The 23862-nt window shown below is 41.1% G+C and overlaps 1 protein-coding gene across 2 annotated transcripts in view; it reads left to right on the forward strand.

Moving 5' to 3' along the window:
* Positions 1-23862, forward strand: part of ITGA3 (integrin subunit alpha 3) — a 71322-nt gene that overhangs the window by 14890 nt on the left and 32570 nt on the right. For both annotated transcript variants that reach the window (XM_063459273.1, XM_063459272.1), the window contains 6 exons: positions 16523-16650; positions 17071-17150; positions 18961-19210; positions 20016-20102; positions 20795-20999; positions 22737-22930. In XM_063459273.1, the coding sequence (XP_063315343.1) occupies positions 16523-16650; positions 17071-17150; positions 18961-19210; positions 20016-20102; positions 20795-20999; positions 22737-22930 (944 nt within the window). The remainder of the gene's footprint in view (positions 1-16522; positions 16651-17070; positions 17151-18960; positions 19211-20015; positions 20103-20794; positions 21000-22736; positions 22931-23862) is intronic.

Genomic DNA, 23862 nt, shown 5'->3' on the forward strand with positions numbered 1-23862 from the left:
CAATTAAAATTATTTGTATAGCACCAACATATTCCGCAGCGCTGTATAATAGGTAAACAAGACATACGTTTCTTTCTAACAAACCACATTTGACATATAGGGATAGGAGGTGACAAGGGCCCTGCCCCAATAAGCTTACAATCTAAAGACAAGTTTACAGTGTCAAGATTAGGGTATTACCGCATTGCAATGTGTCAGGAGACAGGATGCTGTTAACCTGGGGCTTCTAAATGAGGTAAGACCCATAGAAGTTGTTTAAATAGACAGCAGGACTATTTCACTAAATGCTTGTGGTTTAACAGTAAGAAGAGACATTTCTCTGTTGATATACATGTGCCCAGATGTACAGTTTAGCTCTGTCATGGACCCATCCTCCCTTTTCCATCCCCCTGGTGTTTCTGTAGCCTGGGGCTCCTGTCTGTGTTATCAAGCCTGAACTTGCTAAAGGTAGAGGGATGATGAAGCTGTCACCAAACTCATTGTTACACAGCATTCAGCCACAGCCTGCACTTTCCCTGTGCTGTGTGTACAGAGCTCTGTAGAGTAAAAGGAGTCTTTCACTTTCCCCGTGAGGTGTGTACAGAACTTTCAGTGTTTTTTTAATCTACCAGTGTCTGAGCTTTGTCCATCTTGTGTATGCAGTAGACATGTGCAATTTGTTTCGTTCCGAATGTTAATTTGGACGTATTTCGGGCAATTCGGACATTTGGATGCTTCGGGAATTCGGCACTTCCGAAATTCTGAAGTGCTGAATTTTGGAAGTGCCGAAGTGCTTCGGATTTCTGAAAAGTGGCAAAACAAGAGAGGGAATGAAAATTAAGTGAATGATGACAGGAATTTTGATCAATAAGCTAATTCCTTGCACTGGAGCCCTATAGATGTGTAAGTGGTTTTGGTGATTAGGGGTAGGGCTAGGGCTAGGGTTAGGGAGCCCTACAGATGTTCCGAATTCCGAAGTTCTGAATTGCCAAAGTCCCGAATTGTCGAAGTTCTGAATTTCAGAAATGCCGAACCGAATTGCCGAAGTACTGAATTTTTTTGTACTGCATTTCCGAACCGAACCAAATTTTTTGCCCATGCACATTCCTGTGTCACTGCCTTTGCAGCGTTCTGTGTCACTGTCTATGCAGAGCTTGGTGTCACTGCCTATTTAGAGCTCCTGTGTCATCATATATATAAAGCTCTGTGTTACTGCAGAACTCAGTGCCACTGCCTATATAGAGCTGGGTGTCACTGTCTATGCTCTTCCTGTGCTGTGTACAAAGCTCTATGCCCAGCGCTAGTAGTGAGCACACTGTCTGCACACCTATTAATAATCATGGGCGAGCTAGGGTGGTGGAATAAATGGCTCGGGCCAATTCCTGCTCTGTTCTACAAATGCATTTTGTAGCTGCTATCATTGCTGGCATTTCCCTTACAGGGCTGGAGTACTAATGTAATAACCTTAATGCCTGCTATTACTCGCCAGAAAAGCTGGCACGGCTAATCTTGGCATCGTAGTTGTCGACGGAAGCGGTTTCTTTCTCCTGCCAGTGCTGTACCTGTGCTGTGTAAACACGTTAAGCCCCGCGTTTGTTGTGTGTACATGTCATAGTGTATTAGTGGATTGCCGTATATTGACATTGATTCACCTTGCCCATCTCTGTACGCATGCCGTGTCCTATGTATAGGGGTGGGCAAGTTCTCTTCTTAGGGATTTACTGCCCAAACTCTAAAATTATACTGAAATATGAATTCACAATTCAGGCCTAAATAGTTATGGCTAAAATAGCTGATAGGGATTAATTCTCCAATGTATCTATAGACACAGGCAAAGCATGGCTGTATTTAATAGAATCAGAGTCTGATAAATTCAATTTTAGTTGGAAGAGATAAAAACCTGAAACAAAAAGAGAAACTCTTTAATATTAATTATACAGCACACTCTGAAGAGGTAAAGTGTTAAGACTTTAATCAATACTAAAGTGTTAATAATACAAACCTGTATTGCCTGAAATTTAAACATAAATTTACATTTTTAGACTGCATAGCAATCATTTTCCGTGTTTTCATGTCAGCTATTTCGGCCTAACACTTTAAAAAGATGTTTTTATCTAAACACTACAGGCACCATAACCACTGTAGCTCGCCATGATTCTTCCTGAATCAAACAAGGTTGACAAGAATGGTTTAACATTAAAGGGACACTATAGTCCCCAGAACAACCACAGATTAATGTAGTTGTTCTAGTGAGTTTAATCATTGCCTGCAGGCATATTAATGCAAACACTACATTTTCAGAGACACCTCCAAGTGTCCACTCCTCAGATGGCCACTGGAGGGGCTTCCTGGGGCAGTGCTGCACAGTAGGCAGCACTGACGTTCAGTGTCTCCACGCTCTGCTGATTAACTAAAACCGCAATTGGCCCCGCACCCATCCCGCCGCCTTGCTCATTTCAGCCAATCCAATGCTTTCCCTATGGGAAAAATCAGCAATTCTGGTGATGTCAAAGAGGGGTAATGGGGGCAGGGCTAGGGTCGGCAGACCCATGCAGCCCTGGAAATAAGGTGAGTTGTCACCTTTTCTAAGGGGGGGCAAGCCACCTAAATGGTGGATTAAACACTATAGGGTCAGGAATAGATGTTTGTATTCCTGATATTCTTTTTCAAATTTGTCAGCCTTAATTTTGCCATTTAGATTTTTCTTTGTTGCAGTTTAGAGATATCCACTGAAGTGCGACTTGTCTGAAACTTAAAGTAAATTTAGACCAAGGATACTGAACTGATACCTTATCTGGCTTGGTGAATGTTCCCAATTTTACTGTTTTGGCTCCAAGTAAGAAATTCACTTTGATTTCACGCTTTAGTTAACAAGTCTGGTAGAATGTTAACCCTTTGGCTAAGCTGTTGAAACAGTTGCATCGTGTTGTGAACATTGATTCCAAACACTTTCACATTTCAAAGCAAATAAAAAAGTTTTTTTTTTTTTTAAATGATACGTCAAACCCACTCTGCTCTGATTATTGTATCTGTTTGTAACAGGTTTGCAGAGCATTGTGGGTAATTGTAGAAGTGTGATATTTGCCTATCTGCGGTTGTGGTAAATGATACAAGCCAGCACTTCTCCTAACCAGTTTGTGGTGGGTAGAGTGATGGATGTGTGAGTGGAGCCTGGCACGGCCACTGCCCGGACTATGCCAATCAGGGTGCGGTATTATGACTATTATTCCCAGCTTCCTCTGAATCATCTTCCTTTGTCTCAGCCATTCCAGGCTTGCAGGTAACATGCTTCTCTGAGTCACTGCTAACCTCCTGCAGAGCCATTTACAGTTAGCTGCTGCTGCAGATCATTGCAGCATTAACCCCTGCAGAGTCACTTACAATGACCCCACTGCAGATCATTACAACATTAACCCCATGCGATGCTTCACACAATTAATTAACTGCAGAACATCGGCACCCTTAACCCCTTAAGAACACATGACATGTGTGACATGTCATGATTGCCTTTTATTCCAGAAGTTTGGTCCTTAAGGTGTTAAAGGGACAATATAGGCACCCAGACCACTTCAGCTCATTGAAGTGGTCTGGGTGCAGTGTCCCAGGTCCCTTAACCCTGCAATTATAATTTTTTAAATTTTCGATAAACTGCAATAATTACCTTGCCGGGTTAACTCCACCTCTAGTGGCTGTCAATCAGACAGCCACCAGAGGAACTTCTGGGCCGTTAAGCGGCTTTTGGAATAAGGTACCGGTAAGTAACAAAATCCCTTCTGCACCATAAGGGTCTGAAGGCGGGAAGGAGGCAGGCACTACAGTGAGCTATAATGCTAGGAAAACAACTTTAATTTATAAGCCAAAATTCCATTACTGAGCCTTAAAGTGGCAGTATTTCCTCTATTCCTGTATTATGCTTATAGAGCTAATCTACAATTGATTAAATATTTCCCCTTTTTAATTGCCAGTTTTGACACTGCTATTCCCATCACTCTTATCCACTGGTTGTCTGTGTATTTTCACAATTATTTAAATGTGTATATTATTAACATCGTATTATTTATATATATATATATATATATATATATATATATATATATATATATATATATATATACACACATATATATATATATATATATTTATTATTTTATTTTTATTTTTTCCAATATTTAAATAAAAGGAAATTTTACCCCTATCTAATTTTGATAGGCAAAAATTGATAGGTATGTTTTTATATTATTACATATTTTTGTTTAATTCATTTTAAGATTTGACCCCTTGGGAATATTGCCTGATGTGCATATAGGTTCTAGAATTTTTTAACCAACCCTTTCTCTTTTCCTAATATATTGATGTAGCCCTTATATATTTGGATTAAAGAATTGCTTTTCTGACATCTCACAAGTTACTTCTGAAAAGACAGTCAGGGCATTTAGTGAAGGCTAACTTAGGGTTCCCATGTTTCCTCTGGTATGATGATGTTATGTGAGCATCCATTAAAGGGGCATTCAACGATAACAACCTAAGCTGTGTGCACAGGTTAGGGTGTGAGGAGAACTCTAGTCATTGTGTCCAATTGTAAAATCGAGGAAAAAATTGTTAATTTCCAAAAACTTCTCTTCTTCCACTATGTTAAAGGAACACTGTAGTCACCTAAATTACTTTAGCTAAATAAAGCAGTTTTAGTGTATAGATCATTCCCCTGCTATTTCACTGCTCAATTCACTGTCATTTAGGAGTTAAATCACTTTGTTTCTGTTTATGCAGCCCTAGCCACACCTCCCCTGGCTATGATTGACAGAGCCTGCATGAAAAAAACAAAACTGGTTTCACTTTCAAACAGATGTAATTTACCTTAAATAATTGTATCTCAATCTCTAAATTGAACTTTAATCACATACAGGAGGCTCTTGCAGGGTCTAGCAAGCTATTAACACAGCAGGGGATAAGAAAATCTTAATTAAACAGAACTTGCAATACAGAAAGCCTAAATAGGGCTCTCTTTACAGGAAGTGTTTATGGAAGGCTGTGCAAGTCACATGCAGGGAGGTATGACTAGGGTTCATAAACAAAGGGATTTAACTCCTAAATGGTAGAGGATTGAGCAGTGAGGCTGCAGGGGCATGTTCTATACACCAACACTGCTTCATTAAGCTAAAGTTGCTCAGGTGACTATAGTGTCCCTTTAAAAACAATTGGTCATCCACACTGGTGTAACACAATCACCAACGTGGTAATTAGCAAATAAAGCCTATAGATACACACTCACAAACAAAATGTATTGTTCTTTCATGAATAAACATGAAATGGTTATAGTACCACCCCAAACATTAAGGCTCTGGTGGGATCAACCCCATGTGTGCATAGCATCCAAATCAGTCACCACCAACCGATAACTAAGTTTCCAAAACTTTATTCAAACTTGAAACCCACTCTGAGTTGCCCATGGGAAAGCAGTTCTGTATATGCAGCTCAGTCCTCTGTCCTCTCAGGGGGCCTTGGGTTTCCACTGATATCAAACAGTTCTTATTTCACACCGATAGCTGTAGTGCACTCTGACACTCTCCCTGGCAGTCTGTTTCCGGGTTTGGCAAGCTTAATAGCCAAATAGTGACACTATCTAACTGTTTCTTTATGAGCACTTGTACTTTGAATTAGACTATAGTGCCCTCTTGTTCTATTTCTGCTGATTTGACTATGAAATTAGTTAAGGTAAAGCTGACGTTGCACACTGTGCCCATGCCCTTGCTGCTTCAGTCTCTCTAACACTGTGGTATGCCCCCTTTCTTCTACACTCACTACATACACCTTTTCTTTGCCCTAGACTGCCTACTGGAAGCTTCTGACTACTACTAAGAAGGGAGGGAGATAAGTGGACAAGTCAGTGCTAGGGCACAGTCCTCAGACAGAAAGCGTACCGCAAGCTCATCATTAGATGCGTTTGCGCCAAGCTCAGGGTGCTGAAACAGCGCTGTCTGCCTTATCCGCCCTCAGTTAGCCGGGCTGCATGATTGGCAGGCAGTCTGGTATTCATTTATAGCCGGCTGACCTTCCATTTATTCGGACTGACCTGCCTCCTGGTGGGTCCACCTTTTTGGGCAGTGCAGGTTTGCGTCACTGGCCCACCTCCATTTACCCTGCCCACTGACATCCTACTACACAGGACGCTTATGCTGGGTATATGGATTTGGTTGAGAGATGAAAGCGAGAGATTAACATAGAGCAGTGATGGCGAACCTTTTTGAGCCTGAGTGCCCAAACCGCAATACATGCCAACTTTTTTTTCCTCAAAGTGCCAACACGGCAATTAAACCTGAATACTAAGATTTAAGTACATACAATACATACACACAGACTGCTGAATACATTTACAGACTGCTGAACACATTCACACATCGACTCCTGAATACATACACACACCGACACACACACAGACTGCTGAATACACACACAGACTGCTAAATACACACACACAGTCAGACTGCTGAATTCATACACACAGTCCACTGAATACATACACACAGTCCGCTGAATACATGCACACAGTCTGCTGAATACACACACAAGCATACACACAGACTGCTGAATACGTACACACAGTCCACTGAATACATACACAGACTGCTAAATACACACAGAATACAGAGTACACACAGACAGACTGCTATACATACACACAGTCTGCTGAATACATACACACAAACAAAGGCAGGTGCCTACTCTGCATTGCTGCCAACCAGCGCCCCCCATGGCGACCTATGGCCACGTGCCCATAGAGAGAGCTTGGCAGGCCACCTGTGGCACGCGTGCCATAGGTTCGCCATCACTGGCATAGAGTATGCGTTTTCTTATAGCTGCATCCTCTGAGTTTACCTCCGGAACCACCTCCACCAGATACATGACGCTTGGAGGGGGTTTGACTGTTTTAGCGTTTTCTGTCAATAGGATTCTGTAATTAGGACAATCATAATTGTCAGCATCAGGACCAATGGGCCCAATCCAGCCCTATGTGCACTATCTTTATTAGCCCACAGTCACTTGTGGCACCACTTAAGCATAAAATATTATCTAATTTTTTACAATGGCCACAAGCATTAATATCCCGCCCCCCGCGACCTCCTTGGTTAGGTGTCACAGACCACACACACACTGCAAAAGTACCTACGAGGCATACAGGGGACAAAGATAGCTGCGTCCACACAAAACACACCCGAACACCATGCCCTAACCTGCGCCACAACGGCAGGAAGTGTGGTACACTCTTTAGTCGCCATGACCCCCACTAGGGCCCACCAACACAATATAAGCATCAGCTGTTCATCACCCAAGCTTAAGATTGGAAGCAAAAAGACTACCAAACTACACATAACTCCTCATTTGGGACCATGGCGACATAGCGATAGACCTAGCCAGAATGTTGGAACGTATAAACTTAATTTGTATAAACTGTGCAATGTTTTCCAATGCCACATGTATGTTGATGCCTAATGTATGGAAGCTTGAGATAGCTGTCGTGGCTTCTCAAGCATGTATGTCAAGAGCACAACAAAAATAAAGAATTTAAAAAAAAAAAATATTATCTAATTTTATTTTATTAAAGGCATACACAGCACTACGGAATTTGCTGACGCTATATAAATAATATAATAATAATAATACTTCAGGCACACGCTGGGCACCAACACAACTTAAATGCATTAGGTCTCCTTTAGTTTAGTACATTTTTAGTTTGCTAAAAAAGATATTGCAGCTTTCAACAGCATAAATGTCAACTGCGCATAATCTTTCCCAATGGAATCTTCCTGATAAAAAGTATGTACGCAACGGAGTATTCCAAATCAGTGATGCTTTCTGTTAGAATACTTTGGTCTTAACTTTGAAATTCATTTTCAATTCTCACTTTAGTAAATAGTCCTGTAACTCTCTCTCTGCTGCACAACATTGATAGAAATAAAAAGTCTGTTGATAGGAGGGGGTTACATTTTGTAATATTCGTCAGGTATGTGCAAAAGATCCCGATGCACCTTACTGATTTAAACCAGAAGGTCTCAGTATAAACACTGTCAGGGTGATGCAGACAGCCAGGCATTTGAGGAGGAAGATGTGAATTTAGTGAAGGAACGAGCACTAGATAGTAGAAGATAGAATATATGGTTTAGTTAGATAAAGAGTCTGTAAACGACTAAAATAGTTGAGTCTGGAAAAACGCTCCCATGGTTATTCACGTAAATGTAAATCGGAAAAGGTTTGTACTGAATTTAACATACATTTAGAATTCTAGACCGAATAGATAACAACTGCAGGGATATTCACTAAAGGGAGAATTTTAAATGTAAAGGGACACTATAGGCACCCAGACAACTTCATCTCATTGAAGTGCTCTGGGTGCAGTGTCCCTGTCCCTTTAACCCTGTGCATGAGGACGTCCAGCGTCCCTCAACATGAGTGTGCATTAGTTTCCCCCAAAACCCTGACATCAGAGGAGGGGGAGAAGTAATTTGTTAAAAAAAAAAAAAAAAAGGTTTTTTTTTTAACTCTTTAATAATTCGGTGTGGGAACCAAACCCTTAGCTAATGGCAAAAGGACATAACGTGTTAGGAATACAGTTCTGTATTCCTAACGCTATAGTGTTCCTTTAAGACCAGATAAGCTGACTTGGAGGCACAGCAGACTTAGCGAAGTTTTCCAGTTTGGTTAATTTTACTTTAAATTTGAAATTCACTTTGAATTTACCTTCAATTCTCACTTTGAATTATTGAAAATTCTTTACTATTATGTTCTAATAATTTAGTAGTCTAAGACCTCACTGTTTACTTAATACACATTAGTTTGACGTCCCCATTTTTACTTAGCATACATTTTGTCATATGTATTGCATACATATCATATTATCATGCCGTTAGCACAACAAAAATCACACACAACCCCCCCAAAAAAACATGTCCGGATTAACTGTCACTACTAATTGTCAGTATGCACTACATCATGTCTTTGTATCCTGCCCATTGCTAAGTTAGGATTTTCTAGACAACATATATAATTTTAAAAATATATATTTTTTCCTGAACACTGTGCAGTGGTGTAAGAATAGGGGTTATATGGGGTGCAGCCATCATTTGGCCCTTATTGTCAATGATCTTAGGGAGGTGGCAGCTTGTATGTCTTCATTCTCGGGAAGTCTAGTTCAGCGGCAAGTAGCCTACCGCACCCTAGATGTTGTGGACTGCATGTCTCATAATGCTGACAAAGCACCAGGATAGGTGTAGTCCCCAATTTGTGGTGTGCCGAAGGTTGCCTACCTCTGGTTTAATAATCCCTCCCAACATTGGCAGGTATTAAACCTGAACAGGGGGCAGTGCGACTGTGTCAAATGATGCTTTCACACTGTGCTTGTGGCAGACAGCATCTTGGTGTCTTGGGGTGTGGACCAACCTGGAGACCCTAAAATGGGTATGCCCCACCTGACCTGGCACTGTTGGGAAGTATGGCTCTGAGAGAGTAGTGATATCTATTTCTGCCATCTTCTTCGCCTTACACAGCACCCTGTACCCTATTATAATACAAGTCGGCATTATTTATCCTAACTTTATTATCATGCTACAGCTGTATTCCTTATTATACCTTACTACGTATTATTACATTTTTTAAATATTATTATAAATGTTGTTCCGTAATTCTACTAATCCTGCATGTTATTTTCAAGTACAGACCTCTCCTGTTGAGTAATAAAACATCATTGGAATCTTTACTAGTAAGTCACTAAACTGTGATTTGTCTGGGATTGACAAGTGAATGTCAAATTGTAGGAAATTACAATCTGAATGGCAAAATTGAGGCTAAACGCTGTGACTATAGCGGATGTGGGTATCGTTTCCAGATCTGCTGTTTTTGTATTTCAATTTTCTACAACAAATGTGAATTTGATGAACAGTTAATATTCAGATCTGGGTAACTTCTACCATGTGCTCGTACCAGACACACCCTCAGGTGGGGCGTCTGGCGGAGTACAGCAAACAGTGTCGGCACGTCAGCTTTGAGAATTCTATCAGAAACGTTGCACTTTGCTCTTTTCCAAGTGTTTATTACAGTCTCAGTAAATTATATACATTGTATTAAATACATGAATTTGAATGTAAAACTTTGTGGTTGCAGAATGCCCAATAAGGATATCAATGGCAAATTACCAATAGGGTTATTTGGAAAAACAAACCTGCTTATTTTACCCCTATAGTTCCTGGCACTTTCTCTGCTATAATATATTGATTATTCATATACCCACCTTGTCTTACAAATGTCCTTCATTTGAGCTAAAATGTCTCTTGAGATTTTTTCACCCCTCAAAATTGTATTAAATTTTATGCTAAATGCTGGCTATCTTCATATGGGAAGCTGTCAATATACCTGAGATGTAGATATAGCTATGATATAGTGGAAATCACTGGTATCACATGATGCTATGTGTGTAGTACGTTGACATGTATGTGTGCACGTCTCATCTTTTGAGCAATGCCCAATTTGCATACGTGTGCACAGCATTATGGGAAAAGAGTGTCCAAGAGCGAAAGCATGCATGAGTGGTCTTATCACGCGAAGATGTTGGGATTGGTGAATTCCAGGAATTTCGAGGAGTAAGGTAAGTATTTAGAGGAGGTATTCTATACTAACCTTCGCTGTGCAGCTCAACAAGAGGGTTTCTCTGAAATCCCTGATCAGGATAATAGCTGTATAAATTCATTACATTTTCTGCTAATTTAATAAAAAGAGACATTCCAGTTGCACAAAGTCTAACAATACGTCAAAATGGGCACCATACCAAAGACTCCCAGATTTGCTTTCCATGATGCCAGGTACCTGTTTATTTTTTGTTTAATTTTCTATAAAGAATGTAAGGGTTTTAACTGAGCTGGATTCATCTGAATCTACAGCTCACACCTCCGGTCTGTAGCAGAATTTGTTTTAACACTTTACAAAAGATCACCAGTGGGGTACCTCAGGGATCTGTACTTGGACCCATTCTCTTTAATATTTTTATTAGTGATATTGCGGAAGGTCTTGATGGTAAGGTGTGTCTTTTTTGCTGATGATACTAAGATATGTAACAGGGTGGATGTTCCAGGAGGGATAAGCCAAATGGCTAATGATTTAGGTAAACTAGAAAAATGGTCAGAGTTGTGGCAGCTGACATTTAATGTGGATAAGTGCAAGATAATGCATCTTGGACGTAAAAACCCAAGGGCAGAGTACAGAATATTTGATAGAGTCCTAACCTCAACATCTGAGGAAAGGGATTTAGGGGTGATTATTTCTGATGACTTAAATGTAGGCAGACGATGTAATAGAGCAGCAGGAAATGCCAGCAGAATGCTTGGTTGTATAGGGAGAGGTATTAGCAGTAGAAAGAGGGAAGTGCTCATGCCATTGTACAGAACACTGGGGAGACCTTACTTGGAGTACTGTACGCAGTACTGGAGACCATATCTTCAGAAGGATATTGATACCTTAGAGAGAGTTCAAAGAAGTGCTACTAAACTGGTTCATGGATTGCAGGATAAAACTTACCAGGAAAGGTTAAAGGATCTTAACATGTATAGCTTGGAGGAAAGACGAGACAGGGGGGATATGATAGAAACATGCAAATACATTAAGGGAATCATCACAGTAAAGAAGAAAAACTACCACAACAAGAGGAAATAGTCTTAAATTAGAGGGGCAAAGGTTTAAAAATATCAGGAAGTATTACTTTACTGAGAGAGTAGTGGATGCATGGAATAGCCTTCCAGCTGAAGTGGTAGAGGTTAACACAGTAAAGGAGTTTAAGCATGCGTGGGATAGGCATAAGGCTATCCTAACTATAAGATAAGGCCGGGGACTAATGAAAGTATTTAGAAAATTGGGCAGACAAGATGGGCCGAATGGTTCTTATCTGCCGTCACATTCTATGTTTCTATCTACCGAGGACAGAGGTGACTCCATTTTATTTGGAATGCATTCCCTAAAGATAATCACCTAGGAACATGGCTCGAAATGCCTCCTCTCAATCAATAGTAAAAGGGAAGTAGCTGGAGTTATTCAGCCAGTCTCTGCTCCAAGGTTATCTTATTGTAGGAAAAAAAGCTCCTGTGGGACAGTTGCCCAGGAGCCTGTTATTAACATTAAATGTTAGCTAATCATTTCTTACATCCCATGCTATCTGCTTAAACTTAAAGTTGCAAGAGCGTAGGACTCCAATTCTGTTTGAGAAACACAATAATTACATTGCAGGACTAAGACTGCCCAATCAGACAGCCACTAGAGGCACTTCCTGGTGGCTAACCAACTTTTGATCGCATAACTAATGCTGGACACTCTCACGCTCTGCATGAGGCCGTCCAGCATCAGCTAAATCCCCATAGGAAAACAATGAACCAATGCCTTCCTATAGGGATGGCCTACTGCGTTTGCAATGTTCGCCGCATATGCCCATTAGCCCACCCCTCGTCAGAGATGGCAAAACGCCCACCCAGCGCTGAGGGAGATCTGCAATGGAATCGGGTCAGTGTTAAAAGTTTTAGTTTTTGTTAAACCCTTTCTTTGCTTGTGTGGGGAGAGGGGTTAAGGTGGGGAGGGGGCAGCAGAGGGAACTGTAGTGTAAGGAATGCAACTTTAGAATCCCTTTGAAAAAACAAATCTTTTCAAAAAAATTAAATATCAACTTTGATGATATCACAGCAAATGTGGTTTTCTCTTATAAATATTGCACAGTCATAATATAGAATTTCAAAATAATTCCATTATACTTTTGGCTGAAGGCCACAGGAGCCAGACATCAATGAACTGTAAAATGTATCAGTGGAAAGAAGCCCTTTTGGCATATTTGAGATAGAAATCTTAGGAATTACCTGTTGCCTTGTTCATTCAAAAAGTTGACTTCTAAATGCACCAAATAGAGTTTATAAAAAAGGCTTCCAGGAGGACAAATCTCAGGGGGGAGATTTTTATAAACACACTCATACATTTTGCATACATAGCAGCACTTCAGGGGACACTGTAAGATCATCATCTCATTGAAGAGGTTATAATGTCTGGAGTCTCCTGGCACTGTCCTTCCATTTAGAATGAAATCATTTTTAATATTTTAATGCAAAACAAGAGTCCCTAGCAGGCAACCCAAGCCCAAAACCACTGACTAAAATGTATTGTGTGTGTTTCACTTATCACGCACTTAAAAAAGCTGTGTTATTTTGCTTTTTTGGTTAATTTTTGTGTGTTGAAAGGTAGCAGATTACAGTGCGGTAGCAGCTATTATAATTATAATAACACGTGTGGAACACATATCCACGTTTGTATTTTTATGACTATATCATTATTTGTTTAATATAGAGCTGGTACTATCTATTATTATTTTTTTTTTTTTTTTTTTTGTAAATCTTTATTTTTGTGGGTAATCAGAAACATATCATGTTACAGTGTGTGCCATAAATGCTTTCAAGATAGGTTACAGTTTGCAGTAAAAACAGCGTCACTTGCGTATAACATACCCAAATTTTATAATAAGAATTTGCAGATAGGAATTCCTCTCAACATTACAGCCGGGTAGGTCAGTCAGTGACTGGAGGTTGCCGGTATTTAGCGTGTACACCCTCTGTGTAGTCGGAGAAGGCTTTGTCGGGGGTTATTGTTGTCTAGGGCGTGTGGGTGTGGGGGAATGCAATTTGTCAACTGGTAGGTAAGGTCTTAGTCTACCGTGGAGGTTAGTCTATGGGAAGTCGTGTCGGCTGGGTTGGCTGTTGTACGTGTCCTGGATCCTCTCGCCTGCATACTAAGGGATGGGCACGTGTTCTAGGGGAGGGGGGGAGGGTAGGAGTAAGTAGCTGGTCATGGTGGCTGGCTTGCTGCTTGCAGAGCCAGGAGTAAGGAGCAGTATTCTAGAGGTCATTATAGTCAAACCGCATGAAGATTTAAGTGAACTTCTAAACAAAACAAGTTACAAAATATAATAAATTAGAACCAAATAAAATAAAATAAAATAAAACCAGACCCCGAATGGCAATGTAAACAACAGTAATTACACAGTTCATGTAGGAGATCCCGGCGCGTCCTGTCTCGACCCCCTAGGCACAAATGGGTTAATGTTTGCGACAGTCCATGAAGGGCGGGTGTGCACCGGGGCCGCCTCCGCTGGTAAGCCTAGTGCTCGAAGGAACACTGGCGCCTCCGACTTGTGGGTTAGGATGTGCATCCTGCCGTCTTTCTCCGCCATCAGTCGGTGTTGCCCCCATCTGTATGGGATGGTTTTCTCCCGCAGCTGCTGAGTGATCTGTCCAAGGGATCTCCTCCATGCCAGAGTGTGCCTGGAAATGTCCCTGTAAAAGGTCAGCTGTGCTCCTTCAAAGGGGACCGTGGGAGAGTCCTTGGTAGCGCCCATGAGGGCCCCCCGGTCAGAGTCCCGGTTAAATTTAACAAGTACATCCCTTGGGGCTTCTAGAGGTGCTTTAATGGCTTTGGGGAGCCTAAAGACAGAGTCCACTCCCATCTGCTTCACTTGTTTAGGTATTAGTATTGTTGCTAGCATCCGTCGGCAGTAATGAGGCAACTCAGAGTTGGGAACTGATTCAGGGACCCCCCGGATCCGCACATTCCGCGCCTTCGCCCTGTCTTCCATATGAGCTAGCTGTGTAGTCAGGGCTTTGCATTGTTTTTGCAGCGACCCCAGGGATGCGTCTGTGGCAGTTTGAGCCACCCCGGCTCCCCAGAGGGTCTCTTCCACTGTTGCCACGCGGCTTGTGAGTGTCGAGACTTCCTCTCTGACAAGCGCCATATCGGCGTGGAACATCGCCTGTATTTCTATAATCAGCGCCTTTATATCTGCTTTCGTGGCTGGGGCAGAGTCCCCGAGTTCCAAGGGCAACGGGGGCTTGGCTGGTACCTTCGGTGGAGGTAGGTAGGCTGCTGTCTGGCTCTCATCATCCGATGATGGCGAGGTGGAGGCCTCTGCCGGCGCCATCTTGCTTAGGCCGGGCCGCGGCCGCGAGGTCGGGCAGAGAAACGACCCTATGTCTCTGGTACCGGAGCTGGGGTCGGCTTTATATTTCTTGGCCTTTTTGCCCATGATGTTAGGCACACCGAGGGCGTTGTTTAGCTTGTTATTTATGGCGTTTTTATCATAAATTCTGCGGTATGCGGATTTTCGTAGCGGAGCTACTGCAAGGTGCGTCCTGCTTGCTCGGGTGCTGGCTCCGCCCCCCGGTACTATCTATTATTATTTTGAACCCATCCCCACTGTGCTGCTTGCATTGGCGTAACTAGGATTTAAATATCAAAGAAAGGCCCCACTTATCGCCCCATGCAGACGAATGAACAAATTGCAGAAAATTCGGGCGAAAACATGTTCCTCCGGAAACAAATGCCCAAGTCTAATAATGGAAGCATACAATTAATATATAGCTGTGTACGTCTTCTCTCTTACTTTTATTTCGAAACAGAAATATCTTGAATGTAAATAAAATGTTGTTATATAAGAAACTAACATAATTTTGCATCATGCTTATCTGAGACGGAAGATCTCTCGCTCTGTGAACAAAAAAATAATGATTTATGCAAGCTATCTGCAACAATATCTTCAAACCAAATCATGACTCTAATGAAAACTCTGCTCAGCGATTTCTCCTTTGGCGTACATTGCAGGTCACTAACACTGCCATCTGTTGGTGAAATAGAGTGAATAAGCTACCCTTAAATCCTGCAATTTATCGAATTGATGTTGTCATCTGTTCTATTTTCTTTCTGTGTTCAAATGGAATTTTAAATTTAAGGACAAAATAGCTGAATTGGACACATTTTTCAAGTCAACAATGCTCCCAGTTTGTGTATTTTGGCCCTAAGTTTTAAATTAACTTAAAGGACCACTCTAGGCACCCAGACCACTTCAGCTTAATGAAGTGGTCTGGGTGCCTGGTCCCTCTAGGATTAACCCTTTTTTTTTTATAAACTGAAACTGCTATGTTTATACTGAGGGTTAATCCAGCCTCCAGACTCATTGACAGCCGCTAGAGGCGCTTGCGTGCTTCTCACTGTGAAAATGACAGTGAGAAGACGCCAGCGTCCATAGGAAAGCATTGATAATGCTTTCCTATGTGACCGGCTGAATGCGCGCGCGAGGAAGGAGGAGAGAAGGAGGAAAGCTCCCCGCCCGGTGCTGGAGAAAGGTAAGTGTTTAACCCCTTCCTCTCTCCAGAGTCCGGCGGGAGGGGGTCCCTGAGGGTGGGGGCACCCTCAGGGCACTATAGAGAGAAATGAATGGGGGTCGTGCTGCAAAGGGATGTTTGCTTTTAACCAGACGGCTACAGTTTTGGTCTCCGGACCAGTTTTAGTCTCTGTACTTTGGGCATGATGACCCAAAGATGTATTCATTTTGGGAGATCTACTGGAGCAAGCATATACACTATAGATAGATATTTAGATAGAAACTACAAGCATGTAATTCACATTTTCATCCCAGAATGCCTTGCACACAATAGAAGTTAAATATGGCTGTTTTTAACAATCATTGTTTCTGCCTTTACAGGCTTCTCTCAGGAGCTCCACAAGACAGTGCACCTGTAGGTGTGAAAGCTAACAGGACAGGCGCTCTCTATGCTTGTCCCATTACGGACAGCGCCACAGACTGTTTCAGGATCTCCATCGATCCAGAAAGTGAGTATGAGAATCACGCCTAATAGAGCTGGTTTCACTTTTAACAGTACAGTTAGAATGCACTGCCTGACACTATATATCCGTCCATCTGTCTGCCTGCCTACCCACTTACTGTTCAGTATATCCGATTTAGAACTTACAATATTTTTTTTTCACTGCTTAATGGATTCTTTACTTTAGTGATGGTCCAGGATTCCATTATCCTCATTCACATTCCACCTGCCTTCTGAAGTGGTTCCGGAACAGCAGTCAGCCAATCAGAATTCAGCTTTGATTTCATATGCTTCCGTTTCCTTTTTAATCCTATCACTCCTTGCAGTTTTAACCTACTTTCTCTAAAGTGCATGCCTCCTTGCGGCAGTCTCATAGTTGACATTTTGATTAATTTCTAAAAAAGCCCTTTCATTACTTTCCCATCAGGCGATCCTAGCAAAAATATTATTGAGAATATGTGGTTGGGCGTCACAGTTGAGTCACAAAGAGATGGAGGTCGGGTGTTGGTAAGTGGACAATGTCATGTATTCTATAAGTATCAAAGTAAAAATTATAGCAGAACTTAAAGGAACACTATAGGGTCAGGAACACAAACATGTATTCCTGAGCCTATAGTGCTAAACCCACCATTTGGGTGGCTTGCCCCCCACTTAGCCCCCTTAAAAGCAATTAACCTTTTTTCCAGTGCCGCGCAGGTCCGGTGGAACTGGCCCGCCCCCTTGGTGACATCAGAATTGCCGATTTTTAGCCAATCCAATGCTTTCCCATAAGAGGTGTCCCTAATGGCAATGTGGCAATGATTATACTCACCAGAACAAATACATTAAGCTATAGTTGTTCTGGTGACTATAGTATCCCGTTAAGGATCCATTGGAGTATTGTGGGATATCAGCTGACTTGACGGCATACTGTAACAAATGCAACTCTTTGAACTTGTCGTACTGGACCACCTCTTATGAAGCAGGAGATTCTGGGTAATAAGCTGACCAGGTAGAATTCAGGGTATCGGTTTACTAAGGAAGGCAAAATGTAACAAAGTCAACACTTAGCGACGACTAGCGATGGCAAAGTCAAATGTATGTTATGCAACAAAAACAATTGTGTGATAATAAATTAACATCTGCTTAGCAGAAGAATAACCTTTAAATTATAATCACCCTTGATGTGTGTGTGTTGTTTTTTGTAGTATAGCCAGGGCTTCCCCTCTGGAAAAGGATGCTTACAGCAAATGCTTATTGGATTACCAAACTCAAATTACTAAATTGAATGCAGCGCGGACGTGCGGCACACCTAGAATTTTCACCCTCTTTATAAATTGCACTCTAGCAATCATACGCTGGATCCTACATTAATTTATTAAATATATTTTATTCTAGTATTATTCCACGGAATATATTCGTTATCTTTCCTAGTTAGTTTCCTAGTTCTGAACACGTCCTACGTATCCCAGTTGTGTCATTTTCCTAAATACTCTTCCCTCATTACATTATGTATATTCTTGTCTTTTTCGCCCTGCTGTGAAAGCTTACTGGAAGCAGCCCGTCATCTGCTTTGCTTCACGATAATCAATGATGCCGAATTCTTTGATTTAGCACTAAAGGATTATTGGACATTAACTCTCTGTGTGAACAGACGTAAAAAAGCATATAAGGTTCTAGAATATTACTCCAGTGTTTAGAAATATGTGTGTTACTGTTCTATTAAATATATATTTTTTTAAAGGTACATGGTAAATATTAATGCCATTTACATACGTGGAATATTGTAATCAATTAAAATATTTTAGTGCAATATTAAAGTGAGAGACTCAAATTGTCATGTATTATGGCGGTACCTTTTTTTTAAAAAGAGTCGGCATTAAAACTGGGACTGTACGTCCGTTCCTCATGTTATTGCCAGACATGCTCAACAAGCAGAAGCAAGCTGGATCAGGAACAATGGTTGTGCATGTGAGCAGAGAATCCTGTTAGACTGGCACGCTACCAGAGTCTAATAATTTTGGGACGTAGCCATTGCCTATGAGCAAATAATTATGTGATGTTAACACTGTGTGGGTATGTCACTATGCATGAGGATTGTGGGAAGACCTTACTACATGTGAAGTGAAGGATTATGGGACACTGCTACTTTGAGATGAGTTGTACTATATTAAGTAACAGGGATGCCCATGGCAAAGCTTTATGGGAGTTGTAGTCCAAGAACTATTAGGGGTTATTTTAGCATGCTACCATTTTGTATAAGAGACAAGGCACTTTGCACAAATAGATGTTAATTTGAGTTCTTATGCATTAATTGTAGACTCTGTGCCTATGACAGGTATGTGCCCACAGATATACTGCAGTGCAGTGGTCTGGCAATGAGGATCAACGCAGAATGATTGGAAGATGTTACGTTCGGGGGAATGACTTAGAATTCAATGACGAGGATGATTGGCAGTCATACCACAATGAGTTGTGTAACTCTAACAAAGACCATGAACTCACAGGAATGTGCCAGCTAGGCATGAGTGGAGGCTTCACAAAAAATATGGTGTACTTTGGGGCTCCAGGGGCCTACAACTGGCAGGGTAAGGCACACTGATTGGAGTTCTGGAAAATGCTAGCAATTAGGATTGCTAAAAATAAAATGTCAGCATTTTAAAGGGACATTGTAGGCACTAAAACCATTTCATCTCATTGAGTCTTCGAAGCACATTGCCTCCGGACACTATAATCACTTCAATGAGATGAAGCCGTTACAGCGGCTATAGTGCCCTTTAAGCTGTGAGTCATTAAATTTTAAAATATCTAGTAAAGTTAAAATTCCAGTTTTATTGGGTCATTGAATCTTCCTACACCCAGGAGGGTATCAAAACCGCTTTCTGAGCATGTACCTCCTTCCTCTGAATATATACCTCCTGTTTCTGAGCATGTGCCTCCTTTTTTGAGCATATACCTCCTTTATTTGAGACTGTACCTCTGGTTTCTAAACATGCACTCCCTGTCTCAGAGAATGAAGCTCCTGTTTCTCCTGAGTATACTTATCTCTGCATCTCTATCTTATGCATATCTCTGTCTCAGAACATATACTCCCTACCTCTGAACCTTTACCCCCTATTTCGTGTACCTCCTGTCACCCTGTTTATGAGCATGTACTGCTTGTCTCTGAAACTGTACTCTCTCTCTCTCTCTCTCTGTCTGTGCCTGTGCCCCCTGGTACTGAACATGTACTCCTTTCCTCTGAGCATGTACGATCTGTCTCCGCAAATGTACCCCCTCTCTCTGTGCATGTACCTCTTGTCTGTGGGCACGTAACTCCCCTCTCTGCGCATGTATTTTTTGTCTGTGGTCATGTGCCCTCTGATCAGTTGTATTTTCATTATTATTTTTCAGGTACTGATTCCATTCTACAGAGAGACACAAACTGGGACATGAAGGAGTTTTCTTATCCTAGCAACAAACAGTACAATACATATATGGGTAAAAGCTTCCTTATAAACTGTCTTATGTTTCTCTCTCAATCGTCCTACATTGGAGAAACCTCTTATTGGTTAGTTCAGAAGATGCAGTCCTCCTAGCACCTACTCATGGTGTATTCAGAAAAGGGTATAAGAGTGTGTAGTGCCTTTAATTTATCCAGGGCAAAAAGGAAAAAAATAAGAATACCATTGATTTAGGTAATAATATGTATACCACAGAATATATTTGAAAACTAGAGAAATATAAACATATGTTTCTTGGTAAAGCCACAGTTATTATTATTTGTCTTCTTTAGTTCCTTTTATTTCCCCTATTCTGTTTGTTTTTCGTTATTTTAATCATATGTTTATTAAAGTGATCTAAAAAGTGACAGATTCCACCAGTTTTCGGTGAAATCTCTATTTAAAAAGACCATCACGTTTAGAGAGGTGGGAAGAAAAAGTTGTGGAATAGAATACATTTCTGTCTGAAAAAAAGTGGTAGAAAGATTGGTAGATCTTTTGCGTCGCTGAAAAAAGTGCATATATGTGAAAATAAAAGCTAGGATGCAAAAGAAGCAACAGATAATAAATATAAACCAGACAGACTTAATACATTGTTCCAAGATTTGTTAAATCTCACCCATTGTATTGCTTCCTTCTTGAAGCCTTGATTGGTTCTTGCCATAATCTCCCACCCTGCTCTGCCTATAGGATACTCCGTTCAGATTAGCACGGGTGTGCTGCACCAGGACCAGGTGACAGTGGTGTCTGGAGCCCCTCGCTTTGATCATAGGGGTGCCGTGTTTCTACTTGAAATCCAGGGGGACGCTTTGGAGGTCAGAACTTTCCTAACTTCAGAGCAAGTGGGCTCTTATTTTGGAAGTGCTATCGCTCTTGTGGATGTTAACAATGATGGGTGAGTACAGACCATATATTATTTTATTGTCCCTGTGTGTGGTCTGTTCTACTAGTCTATTCTGTCTGTCTATCCTGCATAACGTTAATTAGTCTTTTCTGTGTATGGTCTCTCTCCATTTATTTTCACCTGTGTGTGGTCAGTATTTGTCAATCTTGTTTGTGGTTTGTATTGGTCCATATAATGTATCATCTGTATTGGTGTGTCTAATGTATTGGGCTGTTCTGTGTGTGGTCTATGTTGGTCCATCTTGCTTGTAGTCTGTATTGCTTATTAGGCATAATCAGGATTGGCTCGTCCTGTATATGGACTGTATTGCTTTGTCTTGTATTTGCTCGGTATTAGGCCATCCTGTGTGCGCACTGTGTTGCTGTATCCTGTGTTTGATCAGTATAAGACTATCCTGTGCATAGTCTGTATTGCTGTATTGCTTTATCCTGTATTGTTTGTTCTGTTTTTTTTCGTGTGGTCTGTATTAGCCCATCTTTTTGTGTGGTCTGTATTTTTTTGTGGTCTGTAGAGGCGGACCCTGTGTACAATCCATGCTAATTATCTTGTATATGATTTATATTGGTGGATTAGATGTGCAAGGCATGTATTGGTGTATGCTGTATGCGGTCTGTGTTGGAATTTCCTGTGTTTGATCTTTGGTCTAGCTTGAATTTGGTCTGTATCTGTCTCTCCTGTGTTTGGTCTGTGATGTTTTCTCGTCCATCCGGTTTGCAGTCTGTATTAGATCCTGTGTGTGATCTGTATTGGCCTTTCCTGTGTGTGGCATGTATCGATTTATTCTGTATGTTACATGTATCGATCTATTCTGTGTGTGGCATGTATCGATTTATTCTGTATGTTACATTTATCGATCTATTCTGTGTGTGGCATGTATCGATTTATTCTGTATGTTACATGTATCGATCTATTCTGTGTGTGGCATGTATCGACCTATTCTGTATGGTACATGCATCGATCTATTCTGTGTGTGGCATGTATCGATTTATTCTGTATGTCACATGTATCGATCTACTCTGTGTGTGGCATGTATCGATCTATTCTGTATGGTACATGTATCGATTTATTCTGTGTGTGGCAAGTATCGATTTATTCTGTGTGTGGCAAGTATCGATCTATTCTGTGTGTGGCATGTATCGATTTACTCTGTATGTTACATGTATCGATCTATTCTGTGTGTGGCATGTATCGATCAATTCTGTGTGTGGCATGTATCGATTTATTCTGTATGGTACATGTATCGATCTATTCTGTGTGTGGCATGTATCGATTTATTCTGTATGGTACATGTATCGATCTAATCTGTGTGTGACATGTATTGATTTATTCTGTGTGTGGCATGTATTGATTTATTTTGTATGTTACATGTATCGATTTATTCTGTATGTTGCATGTATCGATATATTGTGTGTGTGGCATGTATCGATTTACTCTGTATGTTACATGTATCGATCTATTCTGTGTGTGGCATGTATCGATCTATTCTGTGTGTTGGCTCTGGCCTATCTTGTTTGTGGTCGATATTACCGGTAGATCTTGTGTGCAACCTGTTTTAGGTGATGCCTTGTTTTGGTCGCTATTCTGTATACTTTCTGTTGGCCTATTATTATTATGTGTTTGTCTGTAGTGTATTGTAATATCTCTTGTTGCAGAAACCCTTGTTTTTTTTTCTTGTTTTTCATTGGGATTATTTGACCACCCAGTCATGCTATCCCCTCTTATTCACAGCCTGCAGGACATTGCGGTAGGGGCTCCTTATTACTTTGACCGGAAGGAGGAAGTGGGTGGATCAGTCTACATTTATAACAACGAGGCAGGGTATTTCAAAAATGAGTCATCTCTGGTGCTGCGCGGTCCTAGTGCCTCTGGGTTTGGATTTGCTCTAGCAAACATTGGAGACATTAATCAGGATGGATTCACTGGTAAAGTCCTTCTCCTACTGTGTCCATTTAATCTCCACTTGTAACCAATGTCTATCATTCTGCATGCATTCCCACTCTACCTGTACACATTCATCTGTACCCACTCTATGTACTCCAAAAAGAGGGGTTATATTGAAAGTTTCTATGTGGCACTGGAGAGGTTATATGGAGTAATAGGAGGAGTTATAGAGAGAGGTTATATGGAGTAATAGGAGGAGTTAGAGAGAGGTTATATGGAGTAATTGGAGGAGTTATAGAGAGAGGTTATATGGAGTAATAGGAGGAGTTATAGGGAGAGGTTATATGGAGTAATAGGAGGAGTTATAGGGAGAGGTTATATGGAGTAATTGGAGGAGTTATAGGGAGAGGTTATATGGAGTAATAGGAGGAGTTATAGGGAGAGGTTATATGGAGTAATTGGAGGAGTTATAGGGAGAGGTTATATGGAGTAATAGGAGGGGTTAAAGGGAGAGGGAATATGGAGTAATAGGAGGAGTTATAGGGAGAGGTTATATGGAATAATAGGAGGAGTTATAGGGAGAGGTTATATGGAGTAATAGGAGGAGTTATAGAGAGAGGTTATATGTAGTAATATGAGGAGTTATGGCGAGAGGTTATATGGAGTAATAGGAGGAGTTATAGAGAGAGCAGGGACGGATTAACATAGGGGCTGATGGAGCTGCAGCTCTGGGCCCATGGAATAGGCCCATTAATTTAAAAAAAAAAAAAAAAAATTTTTTTTTTTTTCCACATTTCTTTTTTCCACACACTACTCTTAGGGATTCCACCTGGCTTTTATTTTATTGGCACAGCCAGTATTTGAGGCTGCCTGGCTGGTGCCAATATTGCAGTGTTACTGGCAATACAAATGTTGGTATTTTTCTCAGTATAAACAAGAGATTACTATGCAATACCAGCACTGGCCAATAGGG

This window comes from Pelobates fuscus, chromosome 6, assembly GCF_036172605.1.
Source record: "Pelobates fuscus isolate aPelFus1 chromosome 6, aPelFus1.pri, whole genome shotgun sequence".
In the NCBI taxonomy this organism is placed as follows: domain Eukaryota; kingdom Metazoa; phylum Chordata; class Amphibia; order Anura; family Pelobatidae; genus Pelobates; species Pelobates fuscus.